We start from the raw sequence: 27,274 nt of genomic DNA, 5'->3' as shown, positions 1-27,274 counted from the left end.
CCTTGATAATTAACTCAAATATCCTCAATAAAAGTGATCGCAAAATAAGATATTTTATGTCACTGACCGCTGTCTGAGCATTCCTGATCCTCACGAAATTCTCTTCCAAAGATTGTTAAAATACAGCAAAGTGACCCACCAAGTCGGATCACGCATGACACAAATTCGGTCCACATTTAAATTTCATTTCAAATTTTTATTAGAAAAAATTATGGCAAGGTAGCCATTGCAAACTTTCCGGCCCTTTCAGCCTCCTGCCAATGTCCCGTTGAATGGAATAACGTCATTCATGGCGGCTTGCTTTGCTGAATTTTTGCAATCTATGTAAAATAATTTTATTAAGATCAGATTAATTTTGAAGGCTTATAGAACGGTCAGTTACTTCTTTATTATTATTTGTGATTAGAAAAACAATGTCTTTTCAAGAGTGACTTGGTCATTTAACAAGGAAGTGCCAACACAACGAAACGGTTAACTATGAAGTAATATCTCACGTCAAGATTTGATGTGAAATGTCAATTTTTCATTTACAATGTAATATTACAGATCAAGGTATAATACAAAATTTACAATATATAGTTTGTGAATAGCTCAACAGGTCTGCACACAAGATAGCATAAACCATTATTTCATACGAAATCCATTAAACACCACAATCTTAAACGACCTACATTATAACAGTTTCGTTCCAGGAAGTTACATTTCTGGGGACATAACACAACCTGAAATGAACAAGAAGTCTAAAAAGATACCATCGCAGCAAACATTGCACATAATTGAATTAAGTTCGAGCAATTTTTTAAGTGAATACTGCAACGTTAACATTGCAAAACAAGTTTACTTCAGGTAGTGCTATACTAGACAATGCTCTATGCAGCCTGTCTCATTATACATGTAGCACAACAGTATTGCAAGACAAGTTGCAAAAAGCTACCTTTAATAATGTAGATGCTTTGCCCCATCTTAATATGCTCCTGCTCGGTGTGCATTATATTTAACAATTATTCCTCGAGCCCGAATGGCCTCTGAGTCAATAGCCCATGAGACCAAAGGCAGAATGGGCTATTGACTCAGAGGCCGAAACAAAACAAATTTAGCTAGCAAAACGTGATTCATCCGCCATTGTTTTGGTTTTCAAAGCCGGCGCTTTTCACTACTAGTAGGCTATAACATATAGCCTAATGGTAGCTCAACCAATCAGAACACAGCATTGATAATAGACCACTAGTTGGATTTTACTAAATGATGATACACAATATCTTCTACATTCTTCTTTTTTGTATTCTTCTGACGATGTCATGCACCCCCTGTTTTCTGCAGGATAGTGAGATCTCTGGAAATGATGCGACTGAGGGTCTTTTGGTAGTACTGCCTAATTTCAAATCATGGGGGGCTGGGTATGAGTCCTTATGGGATTACGAACATAAGTCTGTCATAATTGGAAAGTGCATACCAAGCTTTACAAAATCTTCATGTTTAGGGATAATCAGGCTTATATTGAACAAGATACAGCTATTCAAATACTTGAAAATTTACTTAGTAGAGATGTATGGATTGCTGGACACATTGCCCAGACTTCTACATGTTTCACTAGTAAATTTTGGAGTTTTTGAATGCCTGTAACTAGTTTAATATAAGCCAAATAGCAAATCAAACTTGAGGAATTTGTAAACAGCGGTTTCCTCTTTCTGGCTATGAGGCTCTTGTCTTGTCCTATGTGGACCTCCTCAGTTTGTAATAGGCAATAACACAGCCTTTTAATGGTAGTTATTCCGGTCCCATAATAAGAACAGTCATCATGAGTTTCCTAGGCTATATTAATGTGACAATTTGTTAGCTGCTGTCACCATACCAAATTCTTAACGTCATCTTTGTAGACACTGGGAACCAAACCTAAAGAAGAATTTTAAAAAAACAGTTTACTACTTAACAGTCTTGACTAATTATTTTTGGCATGAACTAAATTAAAGTGGGTAACCCATCAATCTTAGAACAGAGTAATCCCGAGACAGAAGTAGAACACTTGACAATTCTTGGCTTCCAAAACTCTCAGTGGATACCAAAAATTAGTATCCACAAACTTCAAAATGCAGCACACAGTGATTTTCATGAAACGATGACCCCTCAAAAGTTAAATTAAGATCAACATCTAAAACAAATGAGAAATGCTTCTTTAGTTCTTGAAAACTAAGACTGAATCCTGATTAGATTAATTTTTGACTTATATTGAATGTATTAAAGACTAATTGCTTTTGAGACTTCAGTGTAATATATATTTTCTATACCTACATTTGCTTTCATTTTTATTCACATTATACTTTAGTATATATTAAATATAATTTATTAGTCAATCCATGAGGAATGTAGAGATATTCTCTGGAAAAGTGATCAATAAAACGTTATTATTATTGTTGCTAATACTTTTAGAAAAAGGTGTTAAATCTCGTTTTCATAGCCAATAAGCGTCCCTCATTTTACTTTTTACTGTTAGCAGTTAAGTTATTATCAGAGAAGTATACACATAAAACTAGTTTATACACTATAGGTTGGTATATACCCACCAATTTTAGATTCCACCATATTGACTGTGTTCTTATGGAAGAGCTTCTTTTCAAACTCCACTAAGTCTTTCCAAAAACCAGAGTTTGGTCGAATAAGAGGCCTTCTTTCCTTGACATATGAGTGAGCATCAATAAGGTTCATCCTTTGATACTTCATAAGGTATGCCAACACTAAAGTTGCTGATCTAAAGCAGAAAAGGAACAGAAAATTTTCAACAAAAATATAATATTTTAATTTACATGTATTTGCTAAGACTAGGGATCAAAGCCTTTCTAAATAAAGCTGCCAGTCCTATCTCAATCAAAGCATGTAGTTCCAGTAACTTGAGATGGGAGAACAACATCTTTGCTTGGGTACAACCCAATAAACAGTACAAAGAATCCTCTGAGATACTCCAACCTGTGATCGGTGGGGCTTTGGGTGGTCTGTCTCTGCTTTGCTGTACCATTGACTGACAGAATTTCTTGCCAATTTGGCAAGGCACTGCACTGTGCAGTACTATATATATCATCTGTAGTGCAGCAACACTTTTCAAGGAATAAGCAACATAATTTGAGCTTTTAGGGACTTCTTATTAATACTGGGTGTGAGTTAAAGTGAACTTGTGTACCATTTGCCTCACTTCGCCTACAATTTTACTCTCTAAGAGTCCAGATGCCATCACTAAGCTGCATTAGTTCTGCCTAAAAATAATAACTATTTCTGTATAAGGAAATAACTACCAACCAAAAAAAATGCCTGACAGCCATGGAGTCAGTAAACAAGTATCTTCAGTTCATAATAGCCACCCTTCACATGAAGGAATTTGAGGAAGAGTATTTTTCTTCGTATCCTGTTTCTACTCCAAAGGTTTGGTGTGCCATTAATGTAAATAATCGGTTTTTCATTCACATCAACCGAGTGCATCAAGTTTACTTGTGAGACAGAAAAAAAGTAACAATTATCCCCTTTCTTAATTCACACTCTCATTCCTTGGCTGAAATCAGGTTTCTCAAGTGTCCAGGAAACCAACACACAGATCAATATTTGCATTTCAGTTTGCATCATCTTTTGCAACACAAGTACAGCCTAATGCGATCAAGCAAGAACTGTCACACATCTCACCTGGACCAGGTTGTTCAAAGCAGGGTTAAGATAACCCAGGGTTAGTGCAAAATTTGAATTCAGATATGAAAGCTAAAAAAGCAAATTCAGTTTTATTCTTTTTGCCTGCAATTTGATGATTGGATACTCTAAAAAGAATAGAGAAACTTATCCGGCAAAATGCTTTTGAACAAAAGAAAAAGAAACCCAGTTTAAATTTAACCCTGGGTTAGCACTGATCGGCCTTTGAACAACTGGGCCCTGAAGACCTCCATAAGATATGGGTCTACCCCTGAAGAATTTCGTGGAAAGATAATTTGTTCCCTTTTCACCCCTGAAGATTTTGTTGTAAATTAAAGCTTCAGCCCTAAGGAATTTCGTATTTTTTCCCCCTACCCCTAAAGAAATCCTCCATTCACTCCCCTGAAGAATTTCACTGGTCCTCAACCGAAGGGGGAGGGGATGGGGGTGTTAACTGCATTAGCCCAACAAAAATGAATGCCTGCAGGTATTAAAAGCAGGAAGTCCAAAATGTTAAGAACAGCTAATGAATATTGTACTTCCTTGGTTACCAGATTTGCAATTCATTGTTTTAAGAAACGAGTTTTTATACATTAAAAATTAAAATTCCTGCTGTAGAGTTCACCTGCTAATTCCTGCGATACAATGAACAAACACCTTCCCTCGCTCCCTTCGCACTTTATCTACAAAGCAACAGAAGATAAAATACTATAAAATTAAAGATTTCTAACTACATAGTCATACGAAAATAATACGCTAAAAATTCATAATAGTCGCAATTACATGTACGCTTACCGATTTTAGCCAGTGTTTAACGGTAAAAGCGGGTAATGCACAGCTGTCTGCATGCTATTAAAGTCGCTCACCTATTTTGTCGGCCACTAGATCAAAGTGTATTCCTATGTTGCAGCTCGGAGTGTCCTCCAATCTTATTCTTGTGGCTTTAATAGATTCGTAGTTTATATCTGGAGCCTCGACCGAAGCTTTCCGGATAACAAAATTTAAAAAAGAAAGAAACGATCACTGAGGAGTTTAATGCCGACTTAAGTTTAAGTTTAATAAGCACAAAACAAAACTCAGGAGTCCTGATATGGGACATCCCACGAAAATCAACCTCGACACAAATGGCATGATTTGGTGCCGAATAAACTCGTTTTAGAAAAGAAAAATAATTACAAGCTTACCATTAATGACGCATGTGATTCCCTTTGTTGTGAGAACATCTTCCATCTTCGCTGCTGCCAGTCCTCCTAGATAGAGAAATTCAGTGATTTCGGCCATTTTTCCGAGAGGACTGCAGTGCTTGATCATGGCTTCGCAATTCCTTTCCCTACTGTAACAAGCAGACGAGATCTTGCCAAGGCAATTTTTATACTACTATTTTGGAAAAAACCTCGATGTTGTTGATGAAAACGATACTGAAAGCCCTAAGAACGTCTGCGTGGGAGGCTGAAGTATTTCCGCGACCGGCCAGTATTTGTCAGGACATGCAATCAGACCGTGAGAGTCTGGACTCTGGAGAAGGTCAGGGGGTGTTCCCCGGTTAGTTCGCGGGTGGGGTGGGTGGGCACTCAAGGTAGATGTGTGCCGCCGAGGCTTTTAAGTCTCCAGGATACGGCACCGATCTCCCGCTCTCCCTTACGGGTCACCACATCTCCCGGATAAAATCATCTTTCGAGCTTTCCTGTGCCTTTATAGTTTGGGATTTAGCCCATTTTAAGCTCAAAACTTGAATTTTTCTTATTCGCAGTACGGTTTCTGGGGCATTTTTGCACGTATTCAGTAACTGGCAAAGATTATTTCTGGTATCAAAACGATGATTGCGGATTTTGATAGAATGTATTTCATGTAAATTCAATTTTTGAAGACTTCATATAATGTCCTAAGTCACTCCCATTGGGGGCAGGGTCAATTTGTCGAAGAGGGGGGCGGGGGTCCTTTGAAACTACGAAGAGGTGCAGGGAGGGGGCTAAAAAAATTAAAGAGAGTATTATCGGCATTAGATTTTAGATCTCGGGTGGTTGGCATCTCTGTGACCCTGTGTAAAACAAAAATTGTTCATTTCGCTATCCTGTTTAACACGAAAAACCTGTCGGGGACTCAGATTTTTTCTTTGTCCCACGCTCGTGATCATCGTAACCGTTTCCATTTTCGCGGGAAAAATTACAAGTGCTCTAAAATGTACCTTATTATAGGAAACTAACGCGAATCGTTAAAATTCGCGTTAATTTAAGTCGCGTTATTAATTTTGTTGAGCGTTAATTTCCGCGACGTTAATTAAGTGCAGCGTTAATTTCCAGTATTTTAACCCCAATTTGGGAACCTGTCCAGACATTCTTGATACCTAAAAAACATTAACTACAAGCTTTCTTTCTCTCCATTTACCCTTTTTTTTCATCTTTCACAAAAGCTAAGGCGAAGGTTCAGTGAAGGTTTACAATATTTCAAGTTCATCTTCATCGTTGTCGCTGTCGCTGTCAGAGGTGGTGTCAGCAGGTGTCAGCTCAGTTTTGTTCAGTTTTGAATTTTTTTGCATCCAGTGTTGAAATAAACTTGTTCCAGTTGTCACCACCAAATGTGTCTTAATCGCGTTAATTTCCTTTATTATGAAATTCTACCTCCTCTTTCGCGTTAATTTTCTTTATTCGAAAGTCGTTTTCCATTAAATTCGCGCTAATTTTTAAAGTCGCGTTAATTTGCAATACCTTAATTTCATCGAGCGTTAATTTCCTATAATAAGGTATTAAATCGGTCCGTGATATACATGCCTAGCGGAAGTGTGGGAGTTGCTCGCTTCCAGTTATGGGCTCCTGGCTCCATAATGGATTGAGATTTTTTGGAAATAAATGTTGGTAACACGCGCTGAACTCAATTGATAGAATTAAATTCGACTTTAGCACGGCAGTAGCGTGACGCTTGAAACTAAGTCGTGCTACTGCGCTCCGTGTAGCACGGCAAGCCTTGCCGTGCTACACGGCAGTAGCTCGACTTGGCTTCAAAGGTCGTGCTACCGCTGTGCCCCGTGCCGAACTCAATTCACACATATGCCGTGATATGTTATAAATCTCGGCATTTTTAAAATTAGAATACATTAACAGTTTGCTCAACTATTGTGTTTTGTTTTCGGCAATAGCCGTTCTATTTAGCCTGCGTACGGCAGACTTATAATTCTCCTAGCTCATCGCCGCTGAGGAGCGTCCTTCAGCGGCGATGAGCGAGGAGAAACGTCTGCCGTTCGCAGGCTAAATAGAACGGCTATTGCCGAAAACAAAACAGGGGGAGGAGAAGGAGGGAAGGAGTGGGCAAGAGCCCAAACCCTTCCCGGATAATTTATTCATACATTCATATATCGTTTTATTCAAAAGAGCACCGCGTTGCACGTCCTTTCATGCGCCATTTTTGTAAACGCTGGAATTTTTCTTGTGACCTCCGAGCAAAACTCTGTTTTATGTCAAGGGGTGGATTACCTTGCCCCCAAAAAATTCCAACATGTTTTCATTAGGGAGCTATTTTTTTTTTCTATTTTTTTTTCTCGGCTTTTTGTTTCGAAAGTAAGGGATACAGTCGTGCGAAAGCTTTGTAGCTTTTTTTCTTTCGCCTTCATCTCCATCGTTTTTCCGTGGGGGGCCTTTTGCTTAACGAAAGACGTGAAAAAACACACACAAAAAAACAAAGACTCTTTTTTTTGCGTGCAAAGTTTGCGTTCGCCCTTATTGGTATACATGCAAACGATTTGTGCGCCAACTCAGCCGATGGGCATGAAGGGAAGCTGGAACAATTAATTTTTAATCTGCAAGTGGCGAGAAATAAAACTTAATTGAATATCAGCTAAAATTGCGGCTCAGTTTAATTTTGAGTCACAGCAACGTAAGCGCTCATTCCTTCTTAGATTTTAGTTAACCAATCTAAAACTAGACATTCATCCAGTCAAAACCGTTAAACTACTTAGAAATAACACATGACCTTTTAGTTATCAGATTATGAGATTTCCCCGTATAAAGACAGTCAGCGACGTTAATATATTCCACTATATATAGTTTACACTACTGAGTTTCCTAATCAGAACCGGAGTCTAAAATATTTCTAAGGAATAACTGAAAGACGGTACATTAACCTGTGTAACTCCCCTTATAATTTTGTGTCTCCATTCAGGAGACACAAAATTCCCAAATGTGGTCTCAGAAAAATGTTCGCATAATCATTGTATCTATTAAATATACCTCTATTGAAGGGATACCCGGCTATTCAGGGAAAAGGGACTTGTTTTCTAGCTCCCAGAACTCCGGGTTAGCCTCCATTTAGAGCACACCTTAGCTCTCAGAAAGTGTCTGACCACAAAGAGGGTTCACTTGACATCTTTAAATGTACACTAGTCACAATTATGGAAGCTTTCACAAACTAAACTATGTGGAGTCAACATATAATGTCGCAGAGATAGGCTAATGACGATTTTTTTTATGTTGTCTTTGTTGGTGAATTATTAACAGACCCCCAGCCCAATCTCCATTCAGGGGTCATCTCTATTCAGGGGACACTTGGCTTGGTCTAGAGGGTGTCCCCTGAATAGAGGTTCCATTGTATTGGAGACAGGAATACTTGACTCATGAGGATTTATAGGCTGATCAGAACATAGGTGGTAAGGGATATGTAGCTTGTGGTGGAAAGGCCGGTGGTAGTGCTGCTGCAGCTGCAGGATCATGTTTAAAGAATATACTGTCGACATCAACTGGGATTTCCTGATTATTTACTTCAACATATTTGGCTGACAAATCTGCTGATATGACTGGTGTCCAGTAGAGACCTGCCAGAGCATGAAACAACTGACATATCATGTATCTGCCATGTATGCCATCATGACCATTAAGGCCACACCTCCATGGATTTCCCAGTAGTTTGAACTCCAGGCTGTTCCCATAGTGCCTTACTTTTTGAACACCAAGGACGTATTGTGTCTGGATGACTTCTTGGCATACCTAAATCGAGAGAAAAAATCAAATAAAGGTTTCATAGTGCACCAAACAAGTTGCGTTAAAAAAGCTAATGTCATCAAGTGTTTCTAACCGTACTTTAAAATGTCCAAAGACATATTTCTCCCGGGGTATTTAGTTTTGCCTTTGCTTGGTAGGTGCCAATGGCCTCTCAGAGCTCCTATCCAATTATAACCATGATTATCTGGCCGATCACAGAACCCAATCTGGTCACTATATGGCAGGTGTTCGAGAATATGAGCCAATTCTAGTGCATGGTCTGTTACAAACCCATACCATAGGCTACCCCTTGGGTTATTTCTTCAGCAGAAACCGAAAATTAAAAAAAAGTCAACGCTAAGTGAATGCCAGAGTGAAAAATTATCTCAGTTTTCCTTCCATCTTTCTTTCTCTCTGTTTTTCTTCCTTTCTTCCTTTCTTTCATTTTTTTTTAAAGTTTTAAGAGTTAAAACTGATTTTGGTTTGTTGTGCCTTCAATTCGATCTATTGATATCTTCGTGTATTAGGTATCCTAGCAAGGTGTATATATGAAGAAAAGATAGTCAGGCGTCAGTTACACTTCCCAACATACCCTTGCAACATCTTCAGGTGCATTTATCAGCCGCAGTGTGTCGGTTTTATGCAAGCTCAAGCAGAAAAAGGGCGACTGCCTTGGTTGGGACTGTCTGAAAATCAAGGAACTCTTATCAGTTACTTTTCTTGAACTGTCGATACTGGCAATAGGGCTCCATCCAACAGCATGCAGGATCTCCATCAACTTCAGAATCAAAATCCTTGCTTCTACCGTCTCTGCGCCATCTGCCCACCAGGGAGTTCCCTTAAGCTTGAACTCCCAGCTTCCAGCGTAACGCGAAACCGCTTGGATTCCTCTAAACCACGAGGTTTGGATGATGTCCCGGATGGTAGGGATCGAGCTCTCGGGAGCATCAATCACTCTCAGTAAGTCGTTGCTGTTAAGACTGATTGTGAAGTGCCATGGAGGTGGAAGAGGCTGGCTCACGTCTGAGCTAGACATGTCTGGTTCGTACTTGAAAAACAGAGTGTTTGCAGTACTCTTAAGATTAGAATTTCCATATAAATGCCATTGTTTTTTAGACAGATCATGTATAATTGCTTGCAGAACCACTCTTGAATGGACAGTTTGAAAGCCGTCTGGACACCATGGAAAGCCCTTTAACTTGATCAGTAAAACATCATTTTCATATGACCATTTCTGAATTCCATTGGGCCATGACTTACTTATGGCATTCTTCAAGAGTTGATGGAGATCCAAGGGGGCGTTAAGCACCATCAAACTGTCCGACGAGCTGAGGCCAACAACGAGAAAAGGTTGAGATGAGAAATTTGTTACTTCTGGAACTTTTCTGAAAAACCATGTGCTAAGATCTTTTGTTTGAGTTAAATCGCTGGAAATCTGAAGATGCCATCCATTCCGATACAGCCTGTGTAGAATTCTTTCTGCCATTTGCCTGCAATGTACGGCCTCAGTTAACGATGAAGATTCAAAGGGCCGTCCTCTCAGCTTGAATTTATAGACACCATTTAGCTTAAAGGACTCTTTCTGAATGCCCATTGGCCATGATTCTTCTATAATCTGGCGGACTATATTTGCTTCTTGATCCGTACCAAGAATGATGCGCAGTTTGTCTGGCTCGCGAATAGCTATACACATATATTCGCAGCCCAGTGGTGTAGGTGGCAAGCTAGATTGGCCACCGCCCATATTTCCCTCCTGCAGACAGAAGCAGAGGTAAAGTCACATTTAGTATGTAAACCCCTTCCGGAGGCTGGTATATCGGAGGATAATGCCCGCGGCTGAGAGATTTTCCGAAAAATTTGAAATTATAAAGAAGATAGAAACTGACAAGGAACTCAGTTTGTTTCTTGGGCGGAGCACCAAGTAAAGGATTCGCGAGGCGCAGGAATGTCCCAAAGTGGCTTTCGAATTTCCCCGAAGTGAGAGCAGAATTATTTCGAGATATCTCGAGATCATTTCTACCCAAGGTAGTTTGAAATGTGAAAAATGAAAGACAAGACAGATGAAATCTAACATATTCCTTATTTCTTCTATTTGTAGTTATTTATTTACACTATTTTTACATTTCAATTTTTTTCATATTACTACTTCAACGGTTTTTGTTTTCATATAATTTTAAGGTTCGCTTTTAATTTTGAATTTTAAATTTTCATCTGTTATTATATTATCATATATTGCACGCTATTCTTTATTTCAAAGTGTAACGTCTTAGCTTAACTTTATCATTGTATGTAAGACCCTAAAGAAGGAAGGCCGTACCTGCCGAAATATTGGCCGGTAACAAATCTATATATATATATATATATATTTATTATATGGAGGAGAGTGTTTTACTGGGGACTAAACCACTCGTAGATTCCATACGCCACTTCATCCGGGACCCGAGTGGCGTATTTTCCGTATGTCACCTTTGTGAGTGTCGTATCGTTCAATGACGTCACGATTCCCGCCTTTTGCTTTTGTTGAATTGGTTTCTCCATATAATAAAACGAACATTACACGTTGGCGAGAAGATATGAATTTTATGTTCTCGTGGCAAGAACAATATCTCACTCGTTCGCTTCGCTCACTCGTGAGATATTGTTCTTGCCACTCGAACATAAAATTCATATCTTCTCGCCACTGTGTAATATCCTCTATTTATATTCCTGAGTGTAAAATTAGCCTTGCTTCATTTGTTTAAATATGGTGAAAACGATTTATTCGGTCAAAACAGAAGCATATAACCCCGAAGCGTCCAACTTCCCCTTATGTGTTAAGAACCAATGCTCGGGTTTTTTAGCCGGCGCAGCCTTCCAATCAGAAACACGGAAAATTATTTTGCCCAAATATGGAATCAGAGAATTCAAGGCTAAAAACTTTGAGCTTACAACGCTTATACATGTAATTTCTACGGCCGAAAGTAATTATTTAGCGGCATAAAGTAATTATGCCACTATAAAATGCATCCTTGGCAAAACATAAAGAGTTACAAAGTTATAAGCGGTATGGCTTGAAAACATCGACCAGCGACGAAGTAGGACAAGGATGTTTACGTTTCTTCACGACATCGCAAAGCCTCTCCCCGAAAATAGCAAAATGCATCAGCAGCCTGCAGCTGTTTGACCGACAAAGATCATCTTGAGGCTACTAGCTGCAAACCTATCTACCACGGCAAACCAGTTATCTGCAACTTCTGTTCTCATTCAGCAAAACCAGCATGGCGACTGCACACAAAATGATATGGCAAGCTTTCCAGAAGCGTTGTTCAAGGCGCCGACGAAATCGGAACGGAATCTTTTGTGAGTGTAGATTTTTTAATTCACCCAGAACAGTACGCGAACACATGTATGGCAGTTTTGATTAGACGAGTGACATGTGAAAGTTTGTTTTCTTTTTGAGGACAAAGAAAAGTTTTAAGCTGCAAAATTTACCTTCGAGGACTTCGACCTTGCTTCTTTCACGGCGGATCGGAGTGCTTGTCCTTTTTTGAACTGCGACCAAGTCAGCAACCTTTTTAAAGAATTTTCAGGTAACTTACATTTTGCACATTATGCTCAAGGAAAGTACGTTACTGAAAGGAAACTTACGTATTTATAGATGTTTCATAGACGTTTTATAAATTTTTGATAGAGTTTTCAAGATAAATTGGGAAATGGGCCCGACCTGAGCCAGATGTTAAATTTAAGTGTAAATTTTTGCCATGTACTTAGCCGATTTTACTTGGGAGAACAGATCCACGATCCATTAATTAATGATAAACTTACGGGTTTTCGAATTTTCAAGAAACAATTTGTCTGTTTATTGTTTTCTGTTTGTTCATCCATAACATTAGTTGAAAACATGATCGCCGGCATCTAAGTCTTATTACACGCCGATCACCTCTGCGAAGATGTCAACGAACTTTATCAGTGCAATTTTTACTTTCGAGTTCAGCAACTACTGAATCTTATTTGAAAATATAAGTTACTAGTTATTCTAGATAGATAGTAAGTGATTTTTTAAAGGTTGTTTGCGCTAATGGTAAAAAGACAATCGCTTCTCTTACGGTGCATGTCATTTGTAGTCGACTTTGTCTTGTAAGGAGGAACTAACTCAGTCCTGGTCATTTGAGTTCATTTGGGGATTAATACTGTATTCCGTTTTTCGTAAAATATTACCTCGTATTAAAACAGTAAATGCTTTTTGCACCACATCATTTACATCGCGATACAAGTTTCGCGCAACAATCTCGTTTATCACTAATTCCATATTAGGAAGTAAATTTTGATTGGTTCCCTAAAAAACCCGAGCTTTGCGACAGAGTTATACGCTTCGGGGTTATCTGCTTCTAAGAGCACTGTAAGAACTAAGAGCACTGTAAGTTTTAGCACGCCAATTCAACGTTAGAGTACTTTGGAAACTGAACACTGCGACTGTCTCGAAGTTGCTTCCATCTTTCCTTCGTTAGTGTTTGTAAAAAACACTGAAAAAACACTGCAAATAGCAAATAAGCTTGTCAAGGTACGTTTGCTGTCATCGTCTAAGGATTAGCTCGGTAATTTTCTTTGGCAAAACATCTCGAATCCCCGCCAGTCCGTTCTCGTATTTTCAATTGTGATCTCTGTTAAAAATTTTAAACATGGACTAGAATTCTCTTCCTCGGTAAGTTTAAGATTCAATTTCTTCATCAGCTTCGTTCTCATTAAGTGGCTTTCTGAAGTAAAGTTTTCTGAGCCTGCGATCACTTGAAAACAAATAGCTGGTCAGCGGAAAACTAAAAACCCTCAATGAGTTGTACACCTGAACTTGCGATACAGTCATGTGACACTGGTCAGCGGATACCCTATTTGTCAGCTGCCAATTGATCATAACATGGATGTCGGATATAAAAATCAACACAGTCGTGGACTTTTCAAGTTAGCAAGTAAGACATTTCACATCCGCTTACATGAACGGGGAGACGTGCAGACAAACGGACGTACAGCCAAAATTTCTGGTATTCATAGATAACCAAATTTTCCTACCCTTGGTGGTCCGCTCTGCACGCTCCTCTTTAAGTCATACTGTGGCCCTCAATTGAATGGCGGAGAATTTGACCTCAAACAATACTCTTTTGTCGAGGCTGATATACTGTATCATTTTTTATTCGTCGGGAAGAATATTTCCCCTTACATTCAACGGGCTCTTATGTAACCCTAACTACATGTATATTGGTAGAGAGATGCAGCAGGTATTGGGACTTTTTGTAGTGCCTGACAGTATAGGAAAGAGAGTTGACTCTATATAAAGCATTCCAGCTGCCTTTGCTTCAAAAAGGTCCGTGATTCAGTGCTTTGTTAATATTGAAAGTAAGTGTGTTTGCTGAAAAACTGCTGGCTTTTTCCAGAAGTATTTGTGCACACGAAGCAATTAAAAACAAAGAGCCAAAAAAAAGCAATGGCATGAGCATTTTGAGGATACTAAAACACTGACTAAAACATCCAATTCGTCAAATTCAGTGTAAAGTAATAAGCCATGGTCAAAGAAAATATTTGAAAGTGATATAAACTTCGATCATGCAGGTCTACTGGATAATAAACAAAAAAACTAAGGCCAAGTTAACTAGTTTACACGTCCATGAACTCATGGCCATAACGCGGCCCGATAGCTGAATTTATCGCGGCTCCGCCAGTTAAAGGAAAAAAAAAAAACAAATGTAAGTAAATAACAAAATCAAAGTTAAATAGACATACCAATTATTGAAGTGCAACTCAGACGTAACTCAGCTTGTCTTTATAGCAGAATGTCAGTGTACTATTAAATCAAACTTGCTCAGTCACTGGCAATAATTTCAATGTAAACTTACTAAACTCTTCCTGTTCATTTAACGTATCCACAGGCATGCAATACTTCAAAGTCTAACTATGCAAGTAATTAATTGAACAGGAAGTTCCTGTTTTCGTTTCGGTTGAACAATACGACTACTGAAACACTTCCTTTGTTGGAATTTGTACAAGTCGTTAAACAGCTAGTGCCATTCTCCAGTGATTCGTCATTGTGTGCGGTGTCCGGTTAACGTCAATTCACTGGTGAAAGTTTTTTAAACTTTATCAGAGTCTTTTCCTTGAAAATATGTCTGTTTAGTGAGTGATGTGCAAAGATTTTGGCAGAATTATGTTTTATAAGGATTTAACCGTGCTTACAGTGTCGTATATACTCAGCAATAAATCAGTTCAAGGTCCTATAAAACTTGCATTCGACCGTATAAAATGTGAGCCTCAAAGGCAAATACAATATAGCTACGTCATAACATCTTTAATGATGCCAGCCAGTGTCGAGTCGATGAAAGTTATTCTAACGTGCTAATTCTCACGAACGAGCCCAGAACAGTGTCCGCGGTGGTCAAACCTGAATTGACTATTAGCACCTTGTATCAGTTCAATACGGAGTGTTGAATAAAGCATGATCACTTAGAAATGCAAAAATCAATTCCCAGCTGCGAGAATGATATTACAACTTTTTACCGGCAAATATTTAAGAAAGTTCCCACCGCAAAATTAAAATCCCGCGAAAAGATACTGCCATACGGTAGTGCACTAGTCAGTACTCCGCCATGCACGAAAGTCTGAGAATGCCAGTTATCAGTGCCCAATACACAAAGGTCTTCCCACAAGTATGCGGAAGCATAGTGATTTACGCCAAGGAAAAGTACGAGGAGGTACATTTTGTTCCTCAAATCGTGTATCGCGACATGCTTCCTATGGGTGGTGATATGGCACGTACTGATGACACTCTTTTAGCATTTTAGACCCCCGAACTCCACGATCCGTTATGTTGTTGTCAATGCCCAAAAGTAAAAAATGTGTAGGAGTCCCGGCGTACCTAATCGAACGTTCGGTAATCGAATCCAATCGAACTTCAATTTCAAGCGTTCGATTGACTTCGATTGGGTTTGGTAATCGAACATAATCGAACTCGCCAAAACTTTTGCCTATCAAACACAATTGAACGTCACTTTGGAAATCAAACAATTTAGCAATCGTACATAATCGAACGTTCGAAAAAAGAAGCTTCACAAACTGTACACCAATCAAGTTTCATCTTGTTTCAAACAGGGCGTTGCTGTTAATTAATAAGTTATATGTTAGCTTCAATTTCATGTCGGAGATGTCGAGAGATGTCGGAGAGACCAGAGACAGCGGAAAACGTGAAACCCACCGTGAAACTAACAGGTTGAAGGCTACCACGGGTGCTTTTTCGCCGTCGGCGTTGATGTAAAAAAGTTCCTACCGCAAAATTAAAATCCCGCGTAAATATAGTGCCATACGGTAGTGCACTAGTCAGTACTCCGCCATGAAAGTCTGAGAATGCCAGTTACCAGTGCCCAATACACAAACGTCTTCCCACAAGTATGCGGAAGCATAGTGATTTACGCCAAGGAAAAGTACGAGGAGTTATATTTTGTTCCTCAAACTGTATATCGCGACATGCTTCCCGTGGGTAGTGATATGGCACTATTATAGACCACCCCCTTCATTTTTGCGGGGAAAATAGCTGTTTATCCATGCCTTAATTTACTTGAGTTCAATTCTTTCTGCAAACTTGGAAACAAAATGAGGTGTAATGCAGCAAAATTGCAGTTAATTCCGATCACGGAAAACGGAACACTCGGTGAACACCTGTGGAGGAAATCACAGAAAGGAATGAAAACGCATACTCGTCATGCGCATACTCATTTCGAGTCGCGCACTCGTTTTTATTCGCCACTTCCATATTTCCCATAATGCACCTTATTTGCCCCCCCCCCCCCCCCCCTCACCCCAAATTTTGCATAAGCAATTTCTCTTGGGAGGGGGGGTGGGGGGTAAATAAGGTACATCATGGGAAATGTGGAAGTGGCGTATGCAACTCGAGCGGTAGTCTGAAGTTTAGGCCAAGAAAGGACAGACGCCATGATATCAGACAAATACACAGACTTCCTTCGAATATTTTGTCGTTATAAAAGAAATGAAATGAAGTAGTGGACGGAAAGCTATATCTTCCCAACAGGCAGACCACCCTCTGTTCATGTGGCTGCCGTTGTCATTGAATCTGTTCTGTTGAAATCGAGGTCTGATAGTTTCTTTTAGGCAGTTCTTGTTTGTACAAGTCACTCACTCCGCTGATTTTGCTCAGTTGGCTTGTTCATCTTGCAGGGGTTTATTTGAACGAGCTCCAATAGATTCATGAACTGTTGCCAAGGACAGATCTCAACACTATACACTACAGAGAATGTAGTCGCAATGAGATGAGCCGCAATGTTTACGGGCATAGAGATACGAACTGGGGGCCTGTGTGCTACACTCTTAAAATGAAAATTCAAGGACACAACCTGTGGAAACATAAAGAGACATCATACAGGAGACAGGACCCCTAGCGTGATGAAAAATTTCTGGAAGTTACTCGCTCCACATTTACGGTATGGTAACGCCTCCAATCTTTCCCCTTGCGACAATGACAAAACAATCAAAACTGTGAGAAGCATGTTCGTTTCCTAGCGCCCCGCGACTTACGTCTTCTCAAGTTTCTTATGCATGATTGGTTTGTTCGTTGGACCACCAAGGGAAAGAAATGTGATTTGATTCTCAGCAGCTGTTTGAGGCGAGGAACGTTGCGTGATGACAAAAAACGGCTTGTGGCAGACTAAACAAGAAGTACTATAGTGTTATTCTAGTTACTAATATTGAAAGCCCTAAAACATGTATTACTTATTGCCAGCCCCTGTACATGTAGCTGTAAAACAAGAAGTCACAGATGTCAAAACAATGCATTTATTTCTACACACGTTGGTACAATTGTCTTGTTTTGTCTCAGTTTATCTACTCATTTTCTTCACTGCGCAGCCTTGCATTTGCATTGGTGATCTTGATCGCCAGCTGTTGTGCACGTTCAACAATTTCTTTCCTTTTCTTGCTGGAAACATTGTGTGCAATTTCTGCAGCATAGCTCTTGTTGGCCATAAGAAGGACTTCAAGTTCCTGAAAAAACGGAAATGGAAAATAATTATTATCAAAACGTCTTGCGAGTGTCAACTATGAGCAGTGAATTTGTAATGGCAATCTGAAGAAAAAAATATATTCATGTATGTCAATAACGAAATCTTTGACATTTACTCTCACTTTTGATAAGTTCCTGTGTAATGCCTGAGAGCAAAGACAGAAATCCAGGATACAATGTGGCTGATTAAGGACCACTTCAAACGTTGAACCTCTCACGTACGAACTTAATAAATATTTGGGTCGACCCAAATAATGTAAGTTCAGAGGCAGATCCAGACCTTCAGATAAGGTGGGGGGAGGGGGGAGGGGCGGTCTTTCGCTTGTTCTAAGAATAAGAAGGGCCTCGGGCCTCAGGCCTCTGGGCCCCTCCACTGGATCCCCCACTGAAGTTTGAAGGTTAATTCACACATCAAACTTAATCAGTCAGACTCAATAACTATTTTTACAATGTACAATGGTCTGCAATGCTTACCAGTCAAAATAGATTATAGTAATTTATGCATAACATTTGGCAAATGAAAAGTTACATGTAGATGTTTGAAACAAAGTTGCTCCATAGAAATTCCTATGTGGGTCACCTGAACTTAAGTATGGGTTGACCCAAATTACATATGTCAAACTCAATTGATTCAAATCTCTTTAAGTACTTATCGCTAACTGAAGGGAATAGGTTCGGTACATGAAAAGTCAAACGTTTGAACTGGGCTGAAGGAATCTATATTGCTACTGCAATTTACTTGTTGTAGCCTTGTCACTTGCAAAATGGCAATTCCCACAACTTGCATGTACAGAGGACAACATAATTATGCAAGGAGGTCCTACACAAGAGACCTAACCTCTGCTTGTGCAACTCCCTTGTGCTTGTTACACAGGATATGGTATTTATACTGTTGCAGTGTGGATTGAGAGCCAAGAACACTGGACATTAAGAAAGAGGTCCTCTCTGGCCTCACCCATTTACACTGCATTTCTATCCTTCCCTTGGACAACCACCACTGTCATAACTACTCCAATAGAAACAGCAGCTGAAAGGCTTTGCCAAGTAAACTGACAAAGTCAATTTACTGCAGTAACCAAGGTTTTAGTTCAAAGTGAGGTGCTTTTTAAAGGAAGGATGACCTGTAATTCTTGTACAATACCCATAAGAAATAAGTGGCATCTTACAATTTGGCTCATCCTCAGTGTAAGAACCTGTAACCTTCACGAGGAGTAAAACAAAAACAAAGATGACGACACATAAGCTTGTGGGAAAGAAATATCAGTGCATCTTACACATAGGAAAACCCCTTAATTTGGTTCTTTTCTAATGACATCTTTACAACAAGTAGGGAAAAACCACCTTGAGGTGCAGCATTCTAACAATAAAGATAATTATTAGGGACCTTAAGATCCAAGTTTGGCAACAGAGGAGAAGACACAGCTTTATAAAACGAATTTGCCATTATTTAATCTTCATTACCATTACTCCACCTCACTAACTTTATCAAATGTAGGCAAAATTCCAAAAGAGAGAGAAAGTTTCATCCTGGCTAGTTTACATCCACCATTAAATTTGAAATCAGGCATTTTGACGTCATAGTCATACAAGGACAGGAAGGAAATGTACAAAAAAGTATGCTGCACCTGCAGAAACATTTTGCTTATTACACCTACAGCTGTATTGCTCTTTAGACATTCTCATTGTGATCACCATCACTGGATCTTAAGGTCCCTATTGTTGATAAAATCAAATCTCGTATTTCACTCTCCCACTGACATTAATTCAGCTACTCCAGTTGAAAAACGTTTGTGACTTCAAGAAATGCATTCCACAAACATACCTTGACATTGTGCACGATAAATTTTTTGAATCCATCTGGCATGAGATGTCTTGTTTTCTTGTTACTGCCATACCCAATACTGGGCATAATATACATCCCCTTGAACTTTCTTCTTACTCTGTTGTCAATACCCTTGGGCTTGCGCCAGCTTGGCTACAAACAGTAATAAGATTAGGTTATTTAGATCTAAGAATTCAATGGAATCAAGGTTGCTGCTTAAGAAAATTGTTTGGGAGCCCTTCAGGCTCCTAAAATAAAAAGTTAGGGGCATGAGCCTCATTTCTAGAGACCATTAAAAGAAAAAATAGTAACTCTATTAACATGTCAAACTCCTAGCACACGGCAAGTGGTGCACTAACTGGTTTATCGATAAACTTCAAATTTACTCTTTATCCAACCCAAGGGAACAAAATAGTAGCATAGCAAAGGTCAGCTAACATTCAAGGGCCAATCTCCTTTTTTCTGTTTTTTTATTTTTAACGTTACCCAGGTTTGCTAGCAGCTTTTTTTTTACTTTGCTGTATTTCAAGAATGGAAACCTGGAGCCAGGGTAACTTAACCTAGTTTTAATTAGTTCACCACGATGACCTTATCGATAGTGTTCTGGAAACTTCATTCACGCTTCTCGAAACTCCCTTGCAGCTCTTTTTCTCTCCTCACTCAAGGCTCTTCAGCGTTGTGTAATGAGATAAAAACAGTTAAGAGGAAGACCACTCTAAACTCAAATGAATCAAGTTCGAGATGTGAAAATTGAGTGTTGAGCCAGCATTTTGATATTGATCACTCGACGAGAATTTCAAGAAACAATTTAATTCTCAAGAAAATAACAGTAAGCATTCGCACATACAGCAAACGCAATGACCAACAGCAGCTTGCAAGTAAAATTCAAGCAAAGTTAAGTTTAAGTTTTTAGGTGATAAAAAAGGGCCAACAAAAAGTTTTCATCTTGAAGTTTGGAAAATTGACTCAATATTTTTGTATAACGTCTACCTTTTGAGGTATCAAAAATGTGTTTACTTCCCAATTCTGGTGCGTAACGTGTGAAGGTATGTACTTTTACCTGCACTATGCGGCGGCCGCATATATCAAAAAGAGATTGGAATATGGTCTTGAATGGCCAATGTGAATCCTTTTCAAACCTGTTATGTTTTTTGTGAGCCTTTCAAAAATTACCACAGAGCAAAAATAGAAAGGTATAGATGATGCTGAACAAATGATGAAAGAAATCTCCAAGTGTACTGCTTGCCACTTGCATGTTAAATTTGCATATCTCAAATGTAATTTGAAACCTCCTGCTTTTACATGCATCGCAACTTTTTAAAACATACAACAGCAATTTAACCTTTCTAAAAGTAAAATATGGGTGAAAAAGTCAAAATTTTAATACCAAAGATTTTTCTACGACTATTAACTACATTCAAGATCATTTTCAGACAAGAAACTTTAACTACACTGTAGTGGAAAGCCCTGGAAGGGGAAGCCACAGAAACAAATTTCAAGACAAGTGCTTGTTTATTTAGTTTTTATTGGCAGAAATATTTTTTGCCCTCAGCCAACGACACACGTTTTATGTTTTCATTTCACAAGTGCAGAATGAGCGGGGAATTTTGTGGTTAGTTGACCAGAAGTTGGCATAAGAATCATACAACGTAAGTTTTAAGCCCAAGTGAAGGCTCCTTGTTTGAAATTGTGGTTGCATGTGGGGAAATCATAGACTCCTCTAGCAACCTGGCATGCCCTAAAAATCCAAAATGACACAAAATATGAACCACTTTGTTAACTCTGAAGTGATCATTCATGACCCAGAAGACAAAAAATCAAATACCCGACACACTAATACAAAAATAAAAAAACATTGTGTTCAGATAACTGTTTAAAAAAACATAACCTATTCAACATTATGACACTCTTTTCCAGCCCAATAGACCTTTTTAGCTTGAACATTATGCTTTCCCCAGGCGCTTGGTCCCAAGGGAATTTGGCTTTTGTCTTCTCATAAATTGTGCGTACACATGCATGTGAGTAACATGAAATGCCAAAGAAACAGTTCTCTACAGTAAAATCACATGGCCTACACTGGGGGAAAGAAAACACTTAATTCTTAAATGCCTGAAAGGCAATTTATGTGCATTTTGTATTGAGGTTCATACCACAGAACATTAAGAAAGAGGTCCTCTATGCACCTCACCCACAAAATGAGTTACTTTCCTTCCCTTGGACGACCAACACTCTCATAACTAAGCCAACAGCAGACATGCAGTGGTTCAAGTTCAAAGTGTGGTGCTTTCAAAGGGAAGGTGTTATGCAATAGAACACACAGACATATTCCAAAGATATGTAATTGTGTGAGCATTTTTACCATTCACTGGGACAAAAAAACAAACAAACAAACAAACAAACAAGCAGAAAATGAAAAGACACTGATGACAACATGAATTTTCCAACCACACAGTACAAGTCACTGAACATGCAATTTTGTCATTACAACATCACCTCCTGTCCTCTTGGGAAATACATTGAAAATAAGAAACTAAAATAACTATTATTATTTTTATTATTAACCTAATACTTATTGGTTGATATAATTATACAAGTTACCAACCTTAACTCTGTAGAATCTATCAGACTGGTGTCTGATAAACCTCTTCTTACGTTTCTTTACGATCCGGGGTCTGTTTGCTGGCATAACCATCTTGGCTAAAAAAATATATATTTAAGATTCACATGGCTAACAGTGGTTTTCTAAATTCAGGAGTTGCTGTCCACACAATTTTGAAAAGTTTACAATTCTGGAAATAAGGACACAGTCTCGACAGCGAACGACACTCATCCAATAATGAAATCCTAAGTTCTTAAAGTTGAGGATCTGGTAATCTTCGGCGAAATAAACGATGAAAACAAGCCAAAAACACATTTGTAATCATGAAAGCTTGTAACATGTGACAAACCATTATCATGCTAGTTTAGCTGTGATTTAAAGCCCGTTGAAATAAATAACTCGAAACAGGAACGTCTCATAATTAAGCTAATTCAAGGACATGTACCAAAGTTTTCAGTTAAAATATGGGAGACCTAAAACTTAACGCACTAAACTCAACAATCGCCGTTTCGACAGTCTTGTTTCATCAAGTGCTGGAAACCAACCGTGACTTTTCGGGCTAAAAAAGCCGTGTTAAAGAAAATAATTAATCATTCGATATTTTAAAGATTTTCGCTAGTATATGAGGGTAATTTCAGAATTAGATGACTACAAAAGACGAAATTATTGGCCGGATTGAATCTCTTACCTTACTCGTTTTGTCGAGCAGCAAAGAAAATGGCGAAGAGGCCATTACACGGTGCGCGGGTTCTCATGGGACTGTTGACCATGCCTTATTACCAGGCCTTCTCTACCGCGCTGTGTTGCCAAGCCGTTCAAATTTGCAAACGACTAGTTCGCGAACTTAACTGATTGGTAGTTACTTTAGTATTCAACTATTTATCCTTCATTTTGGAAACATGTAGGGAAAGTAAGAGTCTAGGCTGAGTGATCTTGCTGACTGCTATTATATTTGTTTCGGCTTCATCTTTTATCCAGACCACGCGGGGCCCTTAATTATCATAGAGTGATTCGTTGTTTTAGACAATGAAAAACCACGTAAAAAGGCTTTTGTCGGTCGTGGACCATCGTAGCTTAATCAAAAATATAAAACAAACAGCGGTGATAAACATTGTGAACTCTCAGCATTTTTATATAAACTTCACTTTTCGTATGCTAGTTAACATACATTTTCAAAAGTGATTAAAAGTGACCGTTATAGATGAGAAAACTATATATACAAAATTGACAGGGGGCCTGGAAATGAGATAAAGAAAATTCATAACAGGTTTTGGCAGTGGTTTTAAATCTCGACTTGAATTTTTAACATAAAGCTTTTAAAAGTCGAGTTTAGCGTAGGATAAGTAAACGCCACGTGTTCCCGTTTATTCATCATCGCGTGAAATTTAGGTCCGGGTAGGACCTTCCTCTTCTCTGCTACTACGCGACCTGACGACTGTGCGCGTGCCAGCTGATTATGTGTTCGATTGGTGACTTCATAATGGTGAACCTGGCCAAGCCAGAAAAAAAGAATCAAAAAGTACCATCTAATGGTAATAAGATGGACAAGCTTCCAGAGTCAATTTTGCTGAGGATCTTTTATTTCGTTTCGCTGAAAGATTTAGGACACGCCTCACTGGTGTGCAGGCAATGGCGGAGGATAGCGTATGACAATACCCTTTGGAGGAATGCAGATTTACGAGGCTTTAATCTAAAATCGGATAGAATCCTCGCTCTGATTGACAGAATCTCGCCCTCTGTCTTGGCAATGAATCTAAATGGTTGTTCGATAAAATTCTCGCTAATAGTGGTTATCGTAGAAAAATGCGTCAATTTAAGATCTTTACGGTAAGTTTAGCATCAGAATTGTTGGTAGTTTTATTTTGTGCGAGGGTCTCTGGGTTAAGAAAGGAGCCCATGGGCTCCAGGAGTAGAGCAAAGGAAATTTTTTGGGTTGGTTTTCCCTTTTGGGGATGAATACAGTTGAACCTTCATTAAGCGGTCAGCAACCAAAGTCCCGAAATAGAAAGAATGAGAAATTTAAGCTCTATTAAGCGGCCACGTTCTGGCTATCCCATATAGTACGTCACCTCTATTAAGCGGCCATCAAGCGCTTGATGTACTTAATAATAATAATAATAATAATAATAATAATAATAATAATAATAATAATAATAATAATAATAATAATAATAATGACTGTTTATTAGGACTCATTGCAGCAATATACTTAGTCCGAGTTAGAAGTTGATGACCGATTGTGGACCAGTGATGCTTCTCCCGTCGCGCGTTTGTTTCAAATTAATTGGTGTTTCTGATAAAGATTTTGCTAATTCATGACGAACCTCTATTGAGCGAGCGGCCAACCTCTACTAAGCGGCTGCCACTTGTCCGTACCCCGAGGGTGGCCGCTTAATGGAGTTCAACTGTAGTTTTACCCGCAAGGGTTATTTGCACTTGGTTATCACAGTCGCTTTTAAATTACCAGCTATAGCTATCGCTAAGTGCCAACGAGCAAAGATTTTACCTATACGCGCGGGCTGTTCAGGGTGTCATGAATTACCGTAAATTACTAGAATGCAATGTTCGAAAACAATGCATTCTCTGATGCATTACGTTATAAAAGTTACCCAACACTACCTTGTGTTACATCGCTTCTAGATTCATTCTGCCTTGGAACTTTCAGGCACGGCTTTATAATGCTGCCGCCTTGCGTCTTCTCGAGGTTGCTCGTTGGCAATTATAAAGGGAATTTCTGCAGGAACACATTTTTTGCGGAAGGTATATAATGAATACCGTAGCGACCACTACTACGTACAGTTTTGCGCAAGGTTATGAAAATTACAAAAATGGGATCCTACTAAAATTGTCCGCCACACTGTCGGTTTAAAGCGCCTCCGCAGTATGCAGTACAGGCCCGGCCCGGGGGGGCTACCAACTTGTTCACTTTCTGTATTGCGTCTACCTCATAAAGCCTTTTAACTTGGTCATCCTGAAATTAGTTGACTCATTGCTAAACTTAATGTACTAAATTTGAATATCCATAATTAACGGAATATGCTTACCCCCAAAATCCCGAAAACAGTGTGGGACCCCATTCTAGTTACTCTTAGTTAGTCAATCTTGTCGTGAAACTAGTAAGTTCCCCCTCCCCCTTGAGACTATAGACTGGGAACACAACAATGTTGGGACGTAAAATGTAAAATGAGGAACTGAGTATCAGAGAAAACAAATTAAACGAGCTACCTCACGGCCTGCGCATGCGCAAGATTTGTGCATTCTTAGCTGAAGAAACGAGCTGTCAGTCATAGTGAATTTGAGAAAGATCCGTCGGTTTCACCGATTTTTTGTTTATAGATTGGCCCCCTGAAAGTTTTATTTAGCCAGTTTGAACACATTTTTTCCATCAGGGCCGGGTTGTTCGAAGCTGGGTTAAGGTAACCCAGGGGTAGTGCGAAATTTGAATTTGGATATGAAAGCCTAAAAAGCAAATTCAGTTTTATTCTTTTTGCTTACAATTTGATGATCGGATGCTCTGAAAAGAATAGCAAAAATTATCCAGGAAAATCAGTGCTTTTGTACTACAACAACAAAAAAGAAACCCAGGTTAAAATTTAACCCTGGGTTAGCGCTAACCGGCCTTCGAACAACTGGGCCCTGGACCATATTAACACCCTAGCTTAAAGTATTGAGTTGTTTTGGCATAACACGTTTATGTCGCGGCAGGGTATGCATGTAGCTCAGTAGGTAGAGCGCTTGACTGCAGAACGGGAGGTCGCGGGTTCGATTCCTGGGACTGGACCAAGAGTCAGGATCTCTAAATAACAAAGACTTGAAGGTACTTCCTCTTCCCTGTGCGCAAACGGCTAGACCTTTGCGCGGCTCGGATGATCTCTCAAAATGGCGGTCCCGTCTGCAGTTGGAGACGTAAACAATAGCTTCCCCAATTAGTACGACTTGTGCTAAATACATTGACCTCAAATAGAATTCTTTTTTTTTTTGTCCAGATTGCAGGGCGCTCACTTCACAGATCTCAGCCACGAATTTCGTCCCAAGAATAATTCTTTACAGAATCTTGAAAATCTCGATCTTCGTTTCCTTTACGGTGACGACTGTATAGTTTTCATGACAGTCCTCAAGGAACTTAAGACTATCCAATGTCTAGGTATCGACAATATTGGCTCCACAGCAGATTTAGACATAATTTTTGCCAGTTTCAGTAACTTGCGAATAGTGCACTGTCAAAACTGCGCTTCCTTCAACGACGCTCACGTGGACATTTTAGCGAGATCTTGTCCCAATCTGGAATCCCTTTGCTTGGCGGGATGCATATACGTCACAGGTACATCATTCCCGCGTCTGCTGACCGAATGCAGACGTCTGAAGACCTTGATGTTAAGTTGCACCAGAGTGCGCAACCAACATTTAACGCGTACAGACTGGGGCCAGGCGAGGCTAACTGAACTAGATATCTCTTATTGCTATGGAATAGCGGAGTCAGGACTAATGGAATTATTACCAAAGTTGACGGGCCTTCGCTATCTTCAACTGTCATTTTGTGGTTGGGGAAGAGCTCTGACCGACGAGGTAATGAACGCCATGTCGCGAACACAGTACAAGCGTTTAGAAACTCTTGATGTGCACAGCAATTTTAATATCACAGGAGAAACGCTCTGCAAGTTTGTGAGAAATTCTTGCCCCGAACTGACCACGCTATGCGTTGGAAGCGCGATCAATTCTAGCGAGGAACTAGAATCCTTGCTTAAAGGCTTACGCAGTTTAAAACATTTTTACATCACAAAACAAGCATCGATTAGAACAGAAACTGTGTTTGATTGCGTCAAGAGATTCTGTCAACACATAGAAACTCTGGCGCTCTACAATTTTTACGCTGTAAACAGACATAGAGTCGAAGAGGCGTTGGTTGAGCTGGTATCAGCGTGCAGGTTTTTGAAAGTTTTGTGCATTCGTGGAACTAACGTGCCTTTAAGAACTGAACTTGCGCATTTGGCGAACAAAGTAAAAAATGCTACAAAAAGGAACGATATTGAAATATCAAGGAGACCTCATTTTTTATTGACTGGGCCCAAGCTTTGTTTAGATAGCGTATTCAAAAGTTAGAATTTTCCAAAGTGAGAACTCAGGATATCACACTCGAAGATTTCGTTCACCGCTGTGCTGAGAGACACATAAACTGCACGTATTTA

General features: G+C 39.3%; 4 protein-coding genes across 4 annotated transcripts; 1 reads left to right on the top strand and 3 right to left on the bottom strand.

Annotated features, from left to right (window-relative positions):
* Positions 1-363: 363 nt before the first annotated feature.
* Positions 364-5,045, bottom strand: LOC140929068 (dual specificity protein phosphatase 14-like). The gene is made up of 5 exons (XM_073378906.1): positions 4,851-5,045; positions 4,533-4,649; positions 4,292-4,349; positions 2,562-2,746; positions 364-1,893 (listed from the first exon to the last, which is right to left on the bottom strand). The coding sequence occupies exons 1-5, from the start codon at positions 4,975-4,977 to the stop codon at positions 1,844-1,846; spliced, it is 537 nt and encodes a 178-aa protein (XP_073235007.1). The 5' UTR covers positions 4,978-5,045; the 3' UTR covers positions 364-1,843.
* A 3,179-nt stretch (positions 5,046-8,224) lies between these two features.
* LOC140927218 (uncharacterized) lies at positions 8,225-10,437 on the bottom strand. The gene is made up of 2 exons (XM_073376858.1): positions 9,226-10,437; positions 8,225-8,639 (listed from the first exon to the last, which is right to left on the bottom strand). The coding sequence occupies exons 1-2, from the start codon at positions 10,375-10,377 to the stop codon at positions 8,289-8,291; spliced, it is 1,503 nt and encodes a 500-aa protein (XP_073232959.1). The 5' UTR covers positions 10,378-10,437; the 3' UTR covers positions 8,225-8,288.
* A 6,988-nt stretch (positions 10,438-17,425) lies between these two features.
* LOC140929067 (large ribosomal subunit protein eL32-like) lies at positions 17,426-22,840 on the bottom strand. The gene is made up of 4 exons (XM_073378905.1): positions 22,777-22,840; positions 22,092-22,186; positions 19,490-19,642; positions 17,426-17,648 (listed from the first exon to the last, which is right to left on the bottom strand). Exons 2-4 carry the CDS (start codon positions 22,179-22,181, stop codon positions 17,490-17,492), a joined length of 402 nt encoding a protein of 133 aa, XP_073235006.1. The 5' UTR covers positions 22,182-22,186; positions 22,777-22,840; the 3' UTR covers positions 17,426-17,489.
* A 777-nt stretch (positions 22,841-23,617) lies between these two features.
* On the top strand, positions 23,618-27,257 carry LOC140927217 (S-phase kinase-associated protein 2-like). The gene is made up of 2 exons (XM_073376857.1): positions 23,618-23,915; positions 26,075-27,257. Exons 1-2 carry the CDS (start codon positions 23,629-23,631, stop codon positions 27,186-27,188), a joined length of 1,401 nt encoding a protein of 466 aa, XP_073232958.1. The 5' UTR covers positions 23,618-23,628; the 3' UTR covers positions 27,189-27,257.
* The last annotated feature ends 17 nt before the right edge of the window (positions 27,258-27,274 follow it).

Source organism: Porites lutea, chromosome 2 (assembly GCF_958299795.1).
Source record: "Porites lutea chromosome 2, jaPorLute2.1, whole genome shotgun sequence".
Taxonomy (NCBI): Eukaryota; Metazoa; Cnidaria; class Anthozoa; order Scleractinia; family Poritidae; genus Porites; species Porites lutea.
This window is presented reverse-complemented; position numbering and strand designations above follow the sequence as displayed.